Here is a 15,858-nt window from a genome sequence, read left to right on the forward strand (position 1 = left end):
GGCTGGTGCAGGAGTGTAGGTCTGTCTGTCTTACAGTGACTCGTGTCTCTCTATCCTGTGGACTGGCTGGTGCAGGAGTGTAGGTCTGTCTGTCTCACTGTGGCTCCTGTCTCTCTATCCTGTGGACTGACTGGTGCAGGAGTGTAGGTCTGTCTGTCTTACAGTGACTCGTGTCTCTCTATCCTGTGGACTGGGCTGGCTCAGGGGTTCCATCTAGGGTCCTCCGTCCCTGGACCTGCCAGTAGCCATGTCATACACCCACTGTGAGACTCAGCGCAGCCTACAGGCCATCCATCCCTCGAGTACCATCAGGAGATAGCCCCCGGGAGGACCACTTACTTGTCCTGCACCTTTAGGAAATTTGCATGAGCACCATTTTTTGTTTGCTTTTGCTTCTATTTTTTGTTTGCTTCTGTGGACCTTTTCTTCCAATTTCCTCACTGGCATAAAGGCCGCCCTCTGTGCTTAGATGGGAAGTGACAGGAGGTGGGGAACAGTGCCCTCCACAGGTAACCGCGTGGTCCTTTCATGGCCTCTCTACCCTCTCTTCTGATCTAACAGGAAAGAATACTGATTAGGTTAGGAAGGGCAGAACAGAATGGCCCAGGGGCTCCACAGACTACATAGATCTGTAGCGGGTCAGCGGACAGCTATGTGGCAGTCTAAGGGTTCCCTGGCTTGTGGTCCCTAAAGCTGTGGCCCTGGGGTGTGACCTAAAGGCAGTGCATTCATTCCCTAGAGATGTTTTAGGGGTTGGCTTGAAGCTCTGAGGAGCTCTCTTACGTTCTCTGCCGTCACAGAAGTAAGGGTGTCAATACCAGGTCCTTCTCCAGTTTCCCTGATTGTCCTCCCTGCTCATCCTGTCTCGGGCTTCAGGTTAGAAGCTTCTGCAGAAAGTTAAGGTCTTCCCAGTGCAGAGCCCCAAGGTTCCCTGGCTTGCTTCTGTCTCCCAGGGTCACCCTGACTACGCCCCTGCCTCTGTACAGTGGCCAGCAGAGCATAGGGGGGCACCTCCCTGCTGTGTCTAGTCACAGAAGAACTGGGCTGTCAGACTAGGGGTTGCTGTCCTGGACACCGGTCTGGGCATAGCGCCCCCTGCAGGTTAGGGGCAGAGCTGGGCAGCCTGTGTGGAGCCTGTCTACCTGGATCATTAATTACCCTTCCAGAATGTTAGAAGGGGAAAAAAAGAACATATGAGTCACGTGTTCTAAATATTTACTTTGAGCAGAGTGTACCGCATTTCACACTTCTGTAGCAGTGTGACCATACTGTTCACAAGCTAACAGAAACCGAAACAAAAATAACAACCCCACAGTGCACTAGGGGCTAGGAATGGCACAGACAGGTTTAAGTTTTTTAATGGGCATGGCAATCCTATTGCATGGGATTTATTTGGAGGACCAGCACATGCTACAGTACACCTGTGGAGGTCAGAGGACAGCCTGAGGGAGCTAGTTCTCTCCTTCTACCATGCGGGGCCTGGGGTCACCTTTATGCGATGAGCCGGCTCTCCATCCTTTTTTGCGCCTCCCTGTTTTTCTGGACTATATTAGCTCCATTTGGGAGAAGGTCCAGAGGTGCCTGGCTTGCCCATGGAGCCCATATGCCTGGCTGAATGGGGATCTTACATGAAATGTGGATCAAGGTCGGATGTCAAGTTCACCTGAAGCTCAGGTGCATAGACCTGTGGGGTAACAGTGCGTGACGGCCAGGTAGCTCCAGCCCACACACTGCCCCCTGGTGGTCATCACGGACATGGGCTACGTTGGCCTGGAAGAGCAATTCTCTAAGCATGGTTCAGGGATCCCTGAGGGTCCCCAACACTTTTCAGAGACCCCCTAAGACCAAAACTATTTCTCCTCGCCATGTGACCTTTGGCCTCTTCCACAAACACTGAGAAACAGGAAGTACTCAGATGTGGCTTCAGAAGCTGGGCTGGAACTAGTTTTTAAGCGAGTGCCATCTGTTGAGTTTCAGTGCAGAAAAGCACACACCATTATCTGGGAAAGCTATTAGACTACTCCTCCGCCTTCCAGCCATCCTCCACAGCCGCGAGAGCCTGGCTGTCTTCCACGTGCTTCACCGGAACAACAGCTCAAAGGTTGAAAGAAAAGGCCGTCAAGAATGCCCAGCTGTCTTTAAACCCCAAAGCAAAGTGAACTGTAAAAATATAATAGCAATCTCTTTAATTGGAGTTTTTAGATTTCTCAGTAAAATATCAATAGATTTAACTTATATTTTGGAATATTCAAACGTTTACATTTATTTTTCATCATGTGTGTAAGATGATGTGTACCACGGCACAACTCTCTGGAGTTGGTTCTTGTCATCCACCAGATGTGGGTCCTGGGGATTTGAACTTGGGTCATCAGTCAGGCTCGTGCAGAGAGCTCTTTACCTCCTGAACTGTCTCACTAGCCCCCAGAGATTGCTTTGTGATATCTATTGAGTTGGACTCCTCCTATTGGAATTATCACCCTGTCTAATGCCAGAATATTTTATCAGCCCACAAAGAAACCCTAAAGCCGTTAGCTGTCGCTGTCCTCTTCTGACAACTAATGACCGCTAATCTCCTATCTACCCGTAAATTTGCCCGTTCCGGACACGTCCATAACCAGCCTCATTTGGTATGTGATCTCTTGTACAAGCCTGGCTTTTCCACTTAGCTTCACGATTTCAGGGTTCAACCATGTTAGAGCAGGTGGAGAACTCTTTCATAGCAAACTAACATGCTGATGTATGGACAGGGCACACGTTATACCTTTATTAGCTGGTGGATGTTTTAGCTGCTCCTGCTTTAGGGGCTGTCAGGAATAACGTGGCTAAAAACGTTTGTACACATGTGTTTGTGAGGACATATGTTTTCAGTCCATTGTAGTTGATATCTAGGACAGCTGAGTTTCTGGGTCATGTGGCAAGTCTGTGGTTAACATATTGAGGAAATAGCAAACAAATTTCCAACCTCGCTGTTTTTTCCCCTCTACTTAATTGAATTACACACCTTTATTGGTAGCATGTAAACATACATTTCTTTATTATTTATTGTTTTTATTGTGCTATACATTTTCTCTTCTTCCCTCCCTTCCTCTCCTTTCCCCTTCTAACCTTTCCTGTGCCCCCCATGCTCCAAATTTACTCAGGAGATCTTGTCTTTTTCTCCTTTCTATTTAGATCCATGTGTGTCTCTTGAGGTCCTCTTTGTTGTCTAGGTTCTCTGGGGTTGTGGACTGTAGGCTTGTTTTTCTTTGCTTTATGTTTAATATCCTCTTATGAATGAGTACATATTACATTTGTCTTTCTGGGTCTGGGTTATCTCATACAGTATGTTTTGTTTTGTAGATCCATCCATTTGCCTGCAAATTTCAAGATGTCATTATTTTTACTGTTTATACATTGTATAAATGTACCACATTTTCTTTATCCATTCTTCATTTGAGAGGCATCTAGGTTGTTTCCAGGTTCTGGATATTACGAGTAATGCTGCTATGAACATAGTTGAGCACATGTCCTTGTGGAAAGATTGAGCATCCTTTGGGTATATACCCAAAAGTGGTATTGCTGGATCTTGAGGTAGATTGTTTCCTAATTTTCTGAGAAATTGACATACTGATTTCCAAAGTAGCTGTGCAAGTTTGCACTCCCATCAGCAATGTAGGAGTGTTCCCCTTACCCTATATCCTCTCCAGCATAAGCTGTCATCAGTGTTTTTGATCTTGGCCATTCTGACAGGTGTAAGATGGAATCCCAGAGTTGTTTTGATTTGTATTTCTCTGATGGCTAAGGATGTTGAGCATTTCCTGAAGTGTCTTTCAGTCATTTGTATTTCTCTGATGGCTAAGGATGCTGAGCATTTCCTGAAGTGTCTTTCAGCCACTGAGATCTTTCTGTTGAGCGCTCTCTGTAAACATTTATTTTTAACACGTTGCTATGATGTAAGGAAATTGTATTGAATAGGGATGAGGAACTCGTAGCAGTCACTCTCCTGCCAAGCCCATTGTATGTTCACATATGTGTCAGTGTGGTTTTGACCAATAAAGATAGAACTGTAGCATCCATACGACTTTTATCTCAGGGCAGGAGGAATTCAGTAAGTGCGAAATTTTATTCTGAGTTAATATCCATGCATTGTTTCCAGGCAAAGCTCCTGTAGTGTGATACAGTAGTGTCTCCTTCTCAGGAGAAGAAACCACCCCAAAGGCAATTGGAAAGCTTGGAGAGCAGAGCGAAGCCTTGATGACAGCACCGCTCCCCCATCCAATATCTATGCTTTAAAAAATTATTCTCATGCATACATGTACTACATGCATGCAGTGCCTATGGCAGCCAGAAGAGGGCACCAGACCCCCTGAGAGTGGACGTGTCGACTCCTGTAAACTGCCCTGTTAGTGCTGGGAATTGAACTTGGGTCCTCTGGAAGAGCAACCAGTCCTCTTAACCACTGAACCATTTCTTCAGCTTTCCCCCTTAATAATTTTTATAGAATATAAATGGATTCTGAATTTGCAGTGCACTGGACTGGATTCACTTAAAGCTCATCCTTGCGCACACTGACCCAAGTTCATCTCTTTTCCTCCCCAGCGTGTGCGCACACACACTCTCTCACACTTGCTCCCTTTAGAAGGCACAGACAACATCTTCGTAATAAACAGTCCTCTGTTCTGTAACACACAGAAAGCCAGCTAAAGGGTCCCTTCCCTGCAGAATTTTCAAGGATAGCCCTGTGGACAATGACTTTTAAAACTGTGCCTAGTGGAGGTGCTGGCGCCTCCTTAGGCCTTGGCCTCGGAAGAACACTGTGGCTTTGGTGGGGACCTCTTGGGGAGCAGAGCATAGCACTGTGAGCTGCCTTTCCATCCCACGGGGGGGGGGGGGAGGCGGAGAACCATGGGTTTGCCTTGGTGTCTTGCTGTCTCCTCATGGGCTGACCCTTGGGGTGCACTGTGTGAGAAAGGGCAGGGGTTGGATGCCCCGCGGGCTGAAACGAAAGTTGCTGAGATGACACTTAAGATAGCCATCAGTCTGGCTGCAGGGCAAGGCCAGTTCAGGTACCCTCTCCACTATTGCTTAGGGTCTTAGCTGGGGTCATCCTGTGGATTCCTGGGAATTTCCCTAATGCTAGGTTTCTCGCTAGTCCCACAATGGTTCCCTCAATCAAGGTATCTCTTTCCTTGCTGTCCCTCTCTGCCTTCCCCCATCTCAGCCAATATGTTCCCTCATGTTCTCCTCCCCACTTCCCTTCTGCTCCTCTCCCTCTCCCCTCCCACCCTTGCTTCTCCCCACCCCATGCTCCCAATTTTCTCAGGAGTTCTTGTCTATTTCCCCTTCCTAGGGGAATCCATGTATATCTCTCTTAGGGTTCTCCTTATTACCTAGATTTTCTGGGGATTTTGGACTATATGCTGGTTATCTTTTGCTTTACGTCTAATATCCAGCAACTGATGGAAGCAGAGGCAGAGATCCACAGCCAGCTCCCAGAGTCCAGTTGAAGAGAGGGAGGAGCGATAATATGAGCAAAGGGGTGAAGACCATGATGGGGATACCCACAGAAACAGCTACCCTGAGCTAGTGGGAGCTCACTGACTCCAGACTGACCGACGGGGAGCTTGCAGAGACCCAAACTAGGCCCTTGGAATGTGGGCGACAGTTGTGTGCCTCGGGCAGTCTGTAGGGCTACTGGCAGTGGGACCAGGATTTATCCTTACAGTTTGAACTGGCTTTTTGGAGCCCATTCTCTTTGGAGGAATGTATATATAAGATATAAGGGGAGAGGGCCTTGGCCCTGCCTTAAAGTGACATGCCAGACTGTTGACTCCGCATGGGAAGTCTTACCTTCTCTGAGAAGTGGATGCAGGGTGGGGTGGGTAGAAGGTGGGGGGAGCAGGAGGGGGAAGGGAGAGGAAACTGGGATTGGTATGTAAAATGAGAAAAGATGCTTTAAAAAAAAATACAAAAAGTTGCTGAGTGCGTACCTTCTCGTCGTCGTCTTTCTGATTCTTGCCCTCTGATGTCCCTTCTGCTCTGGGCTCTTTGTCACGTGATATACCTGGCCACCTAGTCCAGGAGCTTTGCCGAAGGCCCTTGCTGGAGGAGGGAGTACAGTGGTCAGTGGGACCCCGCCTGCCATCAGCTCCCGGCCACTGACGTGCTCTTTCCTGTCCTCCTTGTCTCAGATGTGACTCCCGCCTCGGGCTGTGCTCCCTGCCATGGCTGACACCATCTTCAGCAGTGGAAATGACCAATGGGTTTGCCCCAACGATCGGCAGCTTGCTCTGCGAGCCAAGTAAGTGGTTTGTGGCATGCAGGGTGGCCCTTCCTTCTCCACCTGCTGCCATCCTCCCAGGCCTTTGCAAAGTCTCTTCCCAGAAGGACGTTTGGAGAGAGACGCTGGCACGTGCACACCACTCTTGGCCCATGCTCATTTATTACCCACGGTGTAGAACTGACTTTTCCCCATTTCTCAGGAAAGGAAAGTGAGGCCTGAATGTTTTGCCCATGTCACTGATGAGCGGCTGGGTTGGGACCCACATCTGAGTTATCTGATCCCAAACCTGTGCTCTAACACAGCAACCCACAGGGAACAAGGCCTCCCCATTGGCTCTGCTCCTGTCCATGATGTCATAGTGGGACAACACGAAGCACAGGCTTGTTCCCTGGATGAATGGATTTCTTTGGCAGAGACCATAGCTAGTCCACAGCATCACTCCTTATCCTTAGCAGGCTTTCTGTCCCTCTGTGGTTCCCTTGTTCCCTTTGGGGTGGGGGGTATCTTGATTTTCCTGTTAACCCTCAGCCTAGTGACCATTCAGTTCTAGTTAGGTCTGCTCCCCACCACACCCCACACACACTGTGCACCTGTCACTGAGCCTTCCAGATATCCTCTTGCCTCCCAGTCTCTTTCAGCTCTCTGGTGGGTGCTATCCCTGGCTCTGATAGGCAAGGAGCACCCTGCAGCTGTTAGGCTGTGCCCGTACCAGGAGCCAGCATCTCCCAACTGGGACCAAGTTTAAGGAATTTGCAATTAGACAGTATGAGCCTGCGGGGGACAGGGCTGAGACATCAAAGGCAGACGAAGCTAATCTGAGCCGCTCAGGAAGAGTGGTGTCACGTGTCACATGTGAGCATCCTTGCTTCGCAGCTGACTTGTTCCTCTCCTCTGGGTGCCTCAGCACCCCCCACACAGGGAGAGTGACAAGGGATGCGCATGGTCCCTCTTACCTCATCTTTGATGCCAGGCTGTTGCCGTGTCCTCCCTGGCAGGGCCCAGCTGTCCCTTGACCCTCCAGTGTCCCCTTCATTTCCAACTTCAACTCTTGCTCAGCAGCTGCTGAGAGCTGTCATAGCCTTTCAGAAAAGCCAGTGTGAGGGTCTCCTCCTGGGTGTGTGTCTAAGGGACAGCAGTAACGACACCCCACTGCAGAGCTGGGAGTCGAGTCCAGGGAACCCCTCAGGAAATCTGAAGAGTTTTCCAACTCACGCTCTTCCTACCAGGCACCCAGGAGTCCCTGAACATCCCTGAACTCATTTGGCCCTTTGAAATAAAGCAGAGATGGGGAGGGGTGAAGCTTGCTGTGGTTACCTAGGGCTGTGCAGTTCTTTTCATTGCGATGATTGCCAGTGGGCTGGGGGCGGGATACTAACTGGGTGCAGGACCAAGACAGACTTGCCTTTGAGTGTGATGCTTCTGTTGTGAGAGAAGTAAATGTTGTGAGAAAACAGGGAACGTTCCAGGCCTAGGAAATAACACACGCAAAGGCCCTGAGGTGGAAGAACCACGGCATACAGAGAGGCTGACAGGAGGCAGGTGTGGTTTGAGTGCAGAGTGTGGGGGTACACAGTGAAAAAGGCGAGGAAGTCGCTGTTACCAGACAGGATACGGCCTGGCCCTCCAAGACCCCCCTACAAGACTGGGAAATGGTGGGTCCCACATTGCCTCCTAACAATGCTGACACCGGCAATGGGCACAGATCCACACGTTACAGGAATTCTCATTATGGACTCCGAACCACAGTGCCCAGGCTGTGTCTCCACCATTCTCATGGGGGCTTTGTGGGCACCCCGGGGTCCTGCCGCAGTGGGCAGCCTCATCTCCAGCCACACTTTTCCTCCTAAGGCTGCAGACAGGCTGGTCTGTACACACCTACCAGACGGAGAAGCAAAGGAGGAGCCAGTGTCTGAGCCCCGCGGAGCTGGAGGTCATCCTGCAGGTTATTCAGAGAGCAGAGCGCCTGGACATCCTGGAGCAGCAGAGGATCGGGTGAGCCAGTCAGCAGCTCCAACAAGAAAGCCAGGGCACTGAGCAGGGAGGCTGCAGGGGGTCTGCGGGGTACCAGTCAGCCACAGTCAGCTTCTCATCCAGCCCCCTGGAATGTAGACAGCTGGGAACTGGGTATTATCCTGATCCCGGACCCCAGGACTGTGGGAATGAGCCTAGGGAGCGGTTTGGATTTGGTCTCTGCGTATCCCCTGCCAGCTGCAGCTCAGTCAAGGGATGCACTCAAGTGGAGGCTGTTCATTGCCTCGCCCTACCGTGGCCCCAGCAGGAGGAGCCCTCCAGTATGTCCTCAGCTCCTCTCCTGGTCGCTAACACCCAGGACTCAGCCATCCACCCTTTTGGTGTGCCTTTTTATTGCTGTTTGATTTGGAAGACCTCAGGAAAGTGCAATTGCACTCCGCTGCTTTGGGCAGGAGCTCGGTTTGTCCTGATCTTGTTATTTTTCTGTTCATCTTTTCCCATTAGTTCCATGATCATTTTTTAAAATCAGACACAGTAGAAAGGCTGCTTTAGAAGGCAATGGTCCCACTAGAAAGATGACTGCCGCGCCAGCGGCCTCTTGTATGAGCCTCAATCACACAGACAGGCCATTATCGTGTCAGTGCAAATAGGGATTACGTCAGAACGGCTGGGTCTTTCTTCATCTAACCTGACTTCTCACAGATCGCTTCCCCAAGGGTCCTGCCAGGCTCTGGGCTAGCAATAAATGCTGGTGATCGACCCCCACCCCATTTCCAGGATGGTGAGCAGGGGAGGCTCCTACCAGCTCCCCCAGGTTGTGGAAGCACTTTTAGATGCCCTCAGCCAGCAGGCCACTGTCTCAAGAAGTCCCTTTCGTGGTCTGGTGTCACCCTAAGTGCTGAGCTGCAGGCATTAGGCCCAGAAGCAACACTGCATGCAGAGTCGTGTGGAGGAAGTGTGTCCTCTATGTGAAGCGTGGATACATGACATGGATTGACCAGAGGGTTCCTGAGAGCAAGCGGGTCATGCCAGGCTAGAACTGGGTTTGCCCCCAGGCCCTACAGGTCCCCAGATGGACAACAATGCCAATATATGGAAACCAGAGGTGGTCACCGTGGGGCGCAGAGGGGAATGGCTGCACTGATGAGCTAGATATCCCGTGCCCCCCTTAGCAACATCCTGTCACCTCAAGAAAGTACAGGCCAGCCGGGCGGTGGTGGCGCACGCCTTTAATCCCAGCACTCGGGAGGCAGAGGCAGGCGGATCTCTGTGAGTTCGAGACCAGCCTGGTCTACAGAGCTAGTTCCAGGACAGGCTCCAAAGCCACAGAGAAACCCTGTCTCGAAAAAAAAAAAAACAAAAAAACAAAAAAAAGAAAGAAAGTACAGGCCTGTGGTGAGGAGGGCCCTTACCAGGCAGGTTTGGAGGTGGACCCAGGCTCCTCTTCTTGGGAGCTCCATACTCAGTAAGCCCCCTCCTATTTCCTCGATTCCAGTCTTCTCTGAACAGGAAGTGTAGTTTCCTCCTCCTAGGGTAGGGGTGGCCGCCAGAGGGTTTGATGCGGCCACACACTACTCTTCATCCATTCAGGAGCTTCTACTGAGCATCCGCTGGGTACCAGAAATAGAGTGGCCGGCAAACCAAACAGTTCCGTGGGGGCTGTAGTTACATAGCAGGAGGTGGGGGAGGAGAGGGGGGTCTCGGTGGAAGGGGTACCCATCCAGGCCCATCTGGGCCCCAGGTGCTCAGCATTGGACAGTTTCAAAGAAGAGTTTTGTTGTTTTGGTTTTGGTTTTGTTTTTCTCTGCTGCTGTAGCTTCTGACCCCCCCCCCCCCGGGTGCTCTGACCCAAAGCCAACAGTCCCTCCCCTACCAGGCCTTCAATACGGCCCTCTGGGATGAAGCTCCAGGCCGCCAGCCTTCTGAGAGAGGTTCTCCTCCTCCTGGCTTCTTCCTCATTATCCCAGATTTCCACAGGAGCTTAGAAAAATGTCACTTGGGTCAAATCCCCTTTAAACTCTTCAGTGGCTTCAGATTGAAACCAAACTCCAGCCTGTGACCTGAAAATCTCTGGGATCTGCCTGAGCCCCTGCTCTTCTCTGGCTTCTGGGACATTTCTCAGGCCTCTGTGTTTTCAGAGTGCCCTTCCCCTGCTCTCTACCTACTACTTACTGGGCCTCTGGCCCCTCATCTGTCTTCCTGTCCCCTCACTCTTGGCTTGCTCTCTTGCTGGTGAATTTCTCCTTTTGTCGAATCTAAGTTCCAGGAGAGCTGGGACGGTGTGCGCTATCTGTCCTGTTTGCTACCATCTTCCCAGTGTCCTGTGCATCCTAGGTGTTCAGTTAATGGCAAGTTAACAAGTGACTGGGAGTTAGCCAGGGCTTGAAGGGGTGAGGGAACAGCACATGTGCTTGGACACCAGCAGCAGCTGTGCCTATGTAGTCTCCGGGTTAGGGACAGGGAAGACATTCCCTCTGACTCTGTACCCTGTGTTGCAGGCGTCTGGTGGAGCGGCTGGAGACGATGCAGCGGAACGTGTTGGGCAATGGCCTCTCCCAGTGTCTGCTCTGCGGGGAGGTCTTGGGCTTCCTGGGCAGCGCCTCTGTGTTCTGCAAAGACTGCAGGAAGGTAAGCCCCGCTCTAGTCTTGCTGATCAGCTCCCCAGCACAGGTCGGCTTTGCCGCCCCGTGGCTTTGTGTCCCCCATTTCCCACATGTGCAGGTGTATGTTTTTGCATGTGGTGATATCGTTTGCTTTTTGTCAAGAAGAGTGGATGGTTTGGCTTCTAGGGATAGCTCTGAGAAGAGTGAAAGCTGGGTATGAATCCCGCTCCTATTCCAACCATCAGACCTCAGAGAATTGGTCTGGTATCTCATGCCTTGTCTTCTCAATCTGGAAAATAGGGGCAATTATCACATGTACTCCAGTGAACTGAGGGTCAGATACATCAGGTGCAAAGCTCATAAAGCCTTACTTAGTGTCCTGCTGTGGTGTGCACGCCTTTAGTCCCAACATTCAGGGGGCAGAGGCAGGCAGATCTACAGAGGGAGTTCCAGAACAACCAAGACTACACAGAGAAACCCTGTCTCAAAAAAACAAAAACAAAAACCCTTGCCTAATCTAGACAGCCAGGAAATGTTAGGCACAATGTCTCAAAAAACAAAGACAAAAACCCTTATCATAGACAGCCAGGAAATGTTAGTAGCACTAGGCCTGTGCTTCTGTTCTGGCTGCTGTTCTCCTGATGCCAGGGAGAAAGGCCTTCGCAAGAGCAAATAGATTTTCTCCATTTCTTACATTAAACTGTGCCACATATTAAATCACTTCATAATGAGAGCAAGACTTTTTTTTCAATTTTATTTTATGTGCATTAGTGTTTTGCCATGGGTTTCGGGTCCCCTGGAACTGGAGTTACAGATTGCTGCAAACTGTCATGTGGGTGCTGGGAACTGAACCCAGGTCCTGTGCAAGAGCAGTCAGTGCTCTTAACTGCTGAGCCATCTTTCCAGTCCCTGAGCCCAAGACTTTTTACTAGTCTGACTTTAGTTTATTATTTCCCAGAGAATAATGTACCTTCCAATGTTCACATTTATTTCGGATCTCAGTTTTACTTGCTGTCCTTTGGGGCCTGTTATTTTTTCTCCCTGGCAGAAACTCTTCTAGATTATTCCTCTTTCATCTGTAACTGTGCTGTGCAGTCATGAGCACCTGGCTCTCCTTTGCTGCCTCCCCAGCTCAGAGACGCTGTTGCCTCCCCTCCCCCCCCCCCGCACCTTCTCTGGCTTCCCCAACGTTTTTGCTGGCCCCACCCTTAAGCAGCTCCATTTGCATCGGTCATTGTTTTGAGCTTGAAGTTCTTTATTATTATTAATTGTATTTATTTATATCTTATGTGTATTGGTGTTTTCTCTGCATCTATACCTGTGTGAGGGTGTTGTTGGATCCCCTGGAACTTACAGATGGTTAAGAACTGCCATGAGGGTGCTGGGAATTGAGCCTGGGTCCTCTGGAAGAGCAGACAGTGCTCTTAACCACTGAGCCATCTCTCCAGCTCCAAGCTTGGAATTTTTAAAGTAAACAAGATGGAGGAAAAAGAACTTTTTCTCTTAAGATGACAAGCCGCTATCAACTAAAGTGGTTTGGGGATTAATCAGTCCTGGGAAGGACAAACAGGATAGAAACCAAGGGGTGGAGTGGGTGGTGAACACCGAGAAGACAGTAGAGGTGGGCAGGCCGGAGCAGGGAACATGGACTGGAAACACTAAGTCTTTTGCAGCCTTGACAAGGGCATCTTCAGTGGCATCTCAAAGCTAACTGTGAAAGAGGTTAATATACCAGGTGATTACGTGGGAAAGCTGGGGTCAGAGGCACAGGCCCTCCCCACTCTCTATTGCCTGTGATAATTCTAGTCTAATGGGCACGACTGATCATCTGAGCACAGCAGAGGGTGGTGGAGACCACACGTGGTGGCTTGGAAACCTGGGAATGCCTTGCTCCCAGGACTGGGGCCAGGTGGGTGATGTTTTGTGACTTCTCCTCCCCGCCTCTGCGGCCCCAGCAGCAGGTTTCCTCCTCCTCTCTCTCCACCTCACAACGACTCTAAAGAATCCAGGTTTGAGGGACCATGATGGGCAGTGCCGTATCTCTTTCCCTGGGAACGTCCTGGCCTCTTCCGCAGAGCGAGCCGAGGTCCCTACCCTAGTTATCAAAGAGTTAATGCCAGCTGCTCCTCAGAGAGCCATTGCCTAGGCAACGGACTGTCCCAGGGGAGGGCCTCAGCTGGATGAGGGCTGTGGGAGAGATGCTCTCCCGACTCCCCTCCCCCTCTGCCCAGTGCCCTGGGGCTGGACTGGTCGCTGGCTAGAGGGCATTTATCCATTCTGTGTTCTTACTCTGCCAGCAGGAAGGAGACTGAGTGCTGGTCTGACAGAAATTTGTTCAGGGTAAAGGCGGGGAGGGGATAGTAGATTGAGGGCATTGGGAGGTTTGGACGAGTTTCTTCTTATGTCCTCAAGAAGACTGGGCTATCCAATCATAGGTAACCATTTATTTAAGTTTTGAGTTTTTGAGACAGGGTCTCTCTGTGTAGCTCGGACTGTCCTAGAACTCTCTCCGTAGACCAGGCTGGCCTCAAACTCACAGAGATCCACCTGACTCTGCCTCCCGAGTGCTGGGGTTAGAGGGGTGTGCCACCACCGCCTGCCTGGCTGACCATTCTTTAATAGTAGAGGGTCCACTGTGCACAGGCTGGTTCCAGGGATAGACAGACCCTTGCTGTCATTGAAAAGGGATAACAGGCAAATTTTAAGCGAGTAAACACAAAATAATGCAGGAAGACTGAGGGCTATGTACCGGGTGGGGACAACGATGTGACTTTGGCTGTGAAGGGGGCACTTCTCTGATCTGAGCCTGGACACAGGCAAGAGTCAGTCCTGTAAGGATCTGTGTGGACAGATCTGGGCAGAGGGAACTGCAGGCACAAAGATTCTGGGGCAGAAGTAGCTTAAGGAGCTAATTAAAGTATCTGGAACAGAGGAGGCCAGGTCCCACAGAACCTCAGGGCCAGGAGCTGGAATTCTCTTATGAGACTGAGTATTGAGCATGGCATGCAGCACGGAGGAGTGGGATACAGTCTAAGTGTTTTGCCCCTATGTGTCTGTGTGCTCTGTGAGTGCAAGTGCCGTACCGGCCAGCAGAGGGCAGAAGATCCTCTGGAGCTGGAGTGTTAAGTTGTGAGCGGCATACAGTCCCTGGGACTTGAACCCCGGTCCTGTGGAAGAGCAGCCAGTGCTCTTAACCACCGAGCCACCTCTCCAGCCCCTGCTGTGTGTTTTTAAGGGATGGTTCTAGTTGCTGAAGGCCAAATAGACTACAGAGAGACACAGAGCAAACTTGGGGGCAAGCTTGGTGGTGATGGCTGCCATTGGCGGAACGATGGACTTAGGGGACGAGGCATCATGGGATGGAGGCCTGTGTTAACAGAGCATCTGCGTCATTGGTGTGTTCTAAACAGATGAGGAAAGATTAGAGGTTCTAAATGAGGGTTGCCCGATGGAGAGAAGAGTCCTAGCCTGCAGAAGGCCAGAGCGAAAGGCCACTTGGGCCACCTTATGTCTCAGAATTGCCAGTATGCTGCTTCCGCACCAGCCCTGGACAGTGCTTAGAACTCCTGACTGGGTGTGGCCACTGGGGGAGGGGTGTTTCTCTCCCTCACAGCAGGAACAGAGGTGCCCAGAGCTGTAGGGTCAGCTTGGGTTGTGTTCCCAGCTTGTCTGGTAAAAATCACTTCACCTCTCTGGGCCTTCATTTCTTTATCTGTAGGTCAAGGTCACAGAGCAGCCCTTGGCACCCGGTGCTTGTGAAGTACGGACTGGCTGGTACGGGAAGCCTTTCACAGGCTGGTCCGTCACTAGCACCTAGCAAAGACGTGGGGACCTATCACTGTCCTTGTGACTGGGCTGCCCCAGGTGCTCCTGGCTCAGACTGGACACTTGCCACAGGCGAGCATGGACCTGACCTTCCTGGACGGTGACACCACAGTCAGCCAGGGCTATGCCCCTTAACAAAAGATCTTTACTTTCCCATTGCTTGGAGTACTGGGAAGTCCAAGGCAATTCAGCATCTTCCTGGCCTGCCAGTTGGTGGCTTCTCCTATGTCCTCATATGGCGCCGGGCAGAAGCTGGATGTCTCTTCCTCTACAGACATAATCATATCAGATAATGGTTTCACACTTTGGGCCTCATTTAACCTCAATTCTTTACTTTCAGAGTACTCCTTTTCCCAGTATAGTCACAATGGGAGTTGGGGTTCAACATTGGAATTTTGAGGACTCTAGTTCAGTCATTGTAACCTATGTTTTCTTTATTAGAATTCATGCTATTTTTTTTAAGATGGAGTTTCAATATGTAGCCCATGGTGGCCTCAAACTCAACCCTTCTTCCTCTGCCTTTGGAATGCTGGGGTTCTAGGCAGTACCGCCATACCTAGAAGAATCCATTCTTTCTCGAACTTTGAATTGAAGCTGCCATCGTTAGTCAGTTGCTTTCCAAAGTTTAGGTAACTGAGTTGAGAACTTGGGTACCTTTGCAATTCTCAGTATTAGTGTTGGGCTGACAGGGACCCTGTTAGGATGCTGATGCCTGTGAGCCCTACAGCACCCAGGAACAGTCTGTGTGGTACCCAGGGTGAGGGGAATTCTTCTCTCAGGTCCTTACTGCCAAGGTGGATGGGCAGTATTCACTAGAGTGACAGACATGTCACCAACACCCCACTGCTATTGTGACCTAGAGTTCCCGGGACTTAGCAGCCAGGATTGCTATCTGGAAGAGATAGTCTCCTAAGAACAAAAGGTGCGCGTGCTTGGGCAGGCTGAAGAGAAAGGATGCTGGGGAGATCCCTGGAATTGGAAGTGTCCAAGCCAGACTTCTTGGGGGAGGACAGATCCTCAGGTGCTTCTGGGGACACGGATGCCTCTCCAGCAAGATCTCTGACAGTGTTCATCAGTCACAAGCTGATGCACGGACAGGTGGGAGGCACAGCAGCCCTGGGCTGTAGTCCTCTGTAATTGGACTGACTCTCTCTCTCTCTCTCTCTCTCTCTCTCTCTCTCTCTCTCTCTCTCTCTC

At 50.7% G+C, this 15,858-nt stretch overlaps 1 protein-coding gene across 5 annotated transcripts in view; it reads left to right on the forward strand.

Annotated features, from left to right (window-relative positions):
• Rph3al (rabphilin 3A like (without C2 domains)) overlaps positions 1–15,858 on the forward strand; it is a 145,311-nt gene that overhangs the window by 56,268 nt on the left and 73,185 nt on the right. For all 5 annotated transcript variants that reach the window (XM_026780338.1, XM_026780340.1, XM_026780339.1 and 2 more), the window contains exons 2-4: positions 6,171–6,280; positions 8,111–8,254; positions 10,732–10,861. In XM_026780338.1, coding sequence (XP_026636139.1) covers positions 6,204–6,280; positions 8,111–8,254; positions 10,732–10,861 — 351 coding nt within the window. In that variant the 5' untranslated portion in view covers positions 6,171–6,203. The remainder of the gene's footprint in view (positions 1–6,170; positions 6,281–8,110; positions 8,255–10,731; positions 10,862–15,858) is intronic.

This window comes from Microtus ochrogaster, chromosome 7 (assembly GCF_000317375.1).
Source record: "Microtus ochrogaster isolate Prairie Vole_2 chromosome 7, MicOch1.0, whole genome shotgun sequence".
Classification (NCBI taxonomy): Eukaryota; Metazoa; Chordata; class Mammalia; order Rodentia; family Cricetidae; genus Microtus; species Microtus ochrogaster.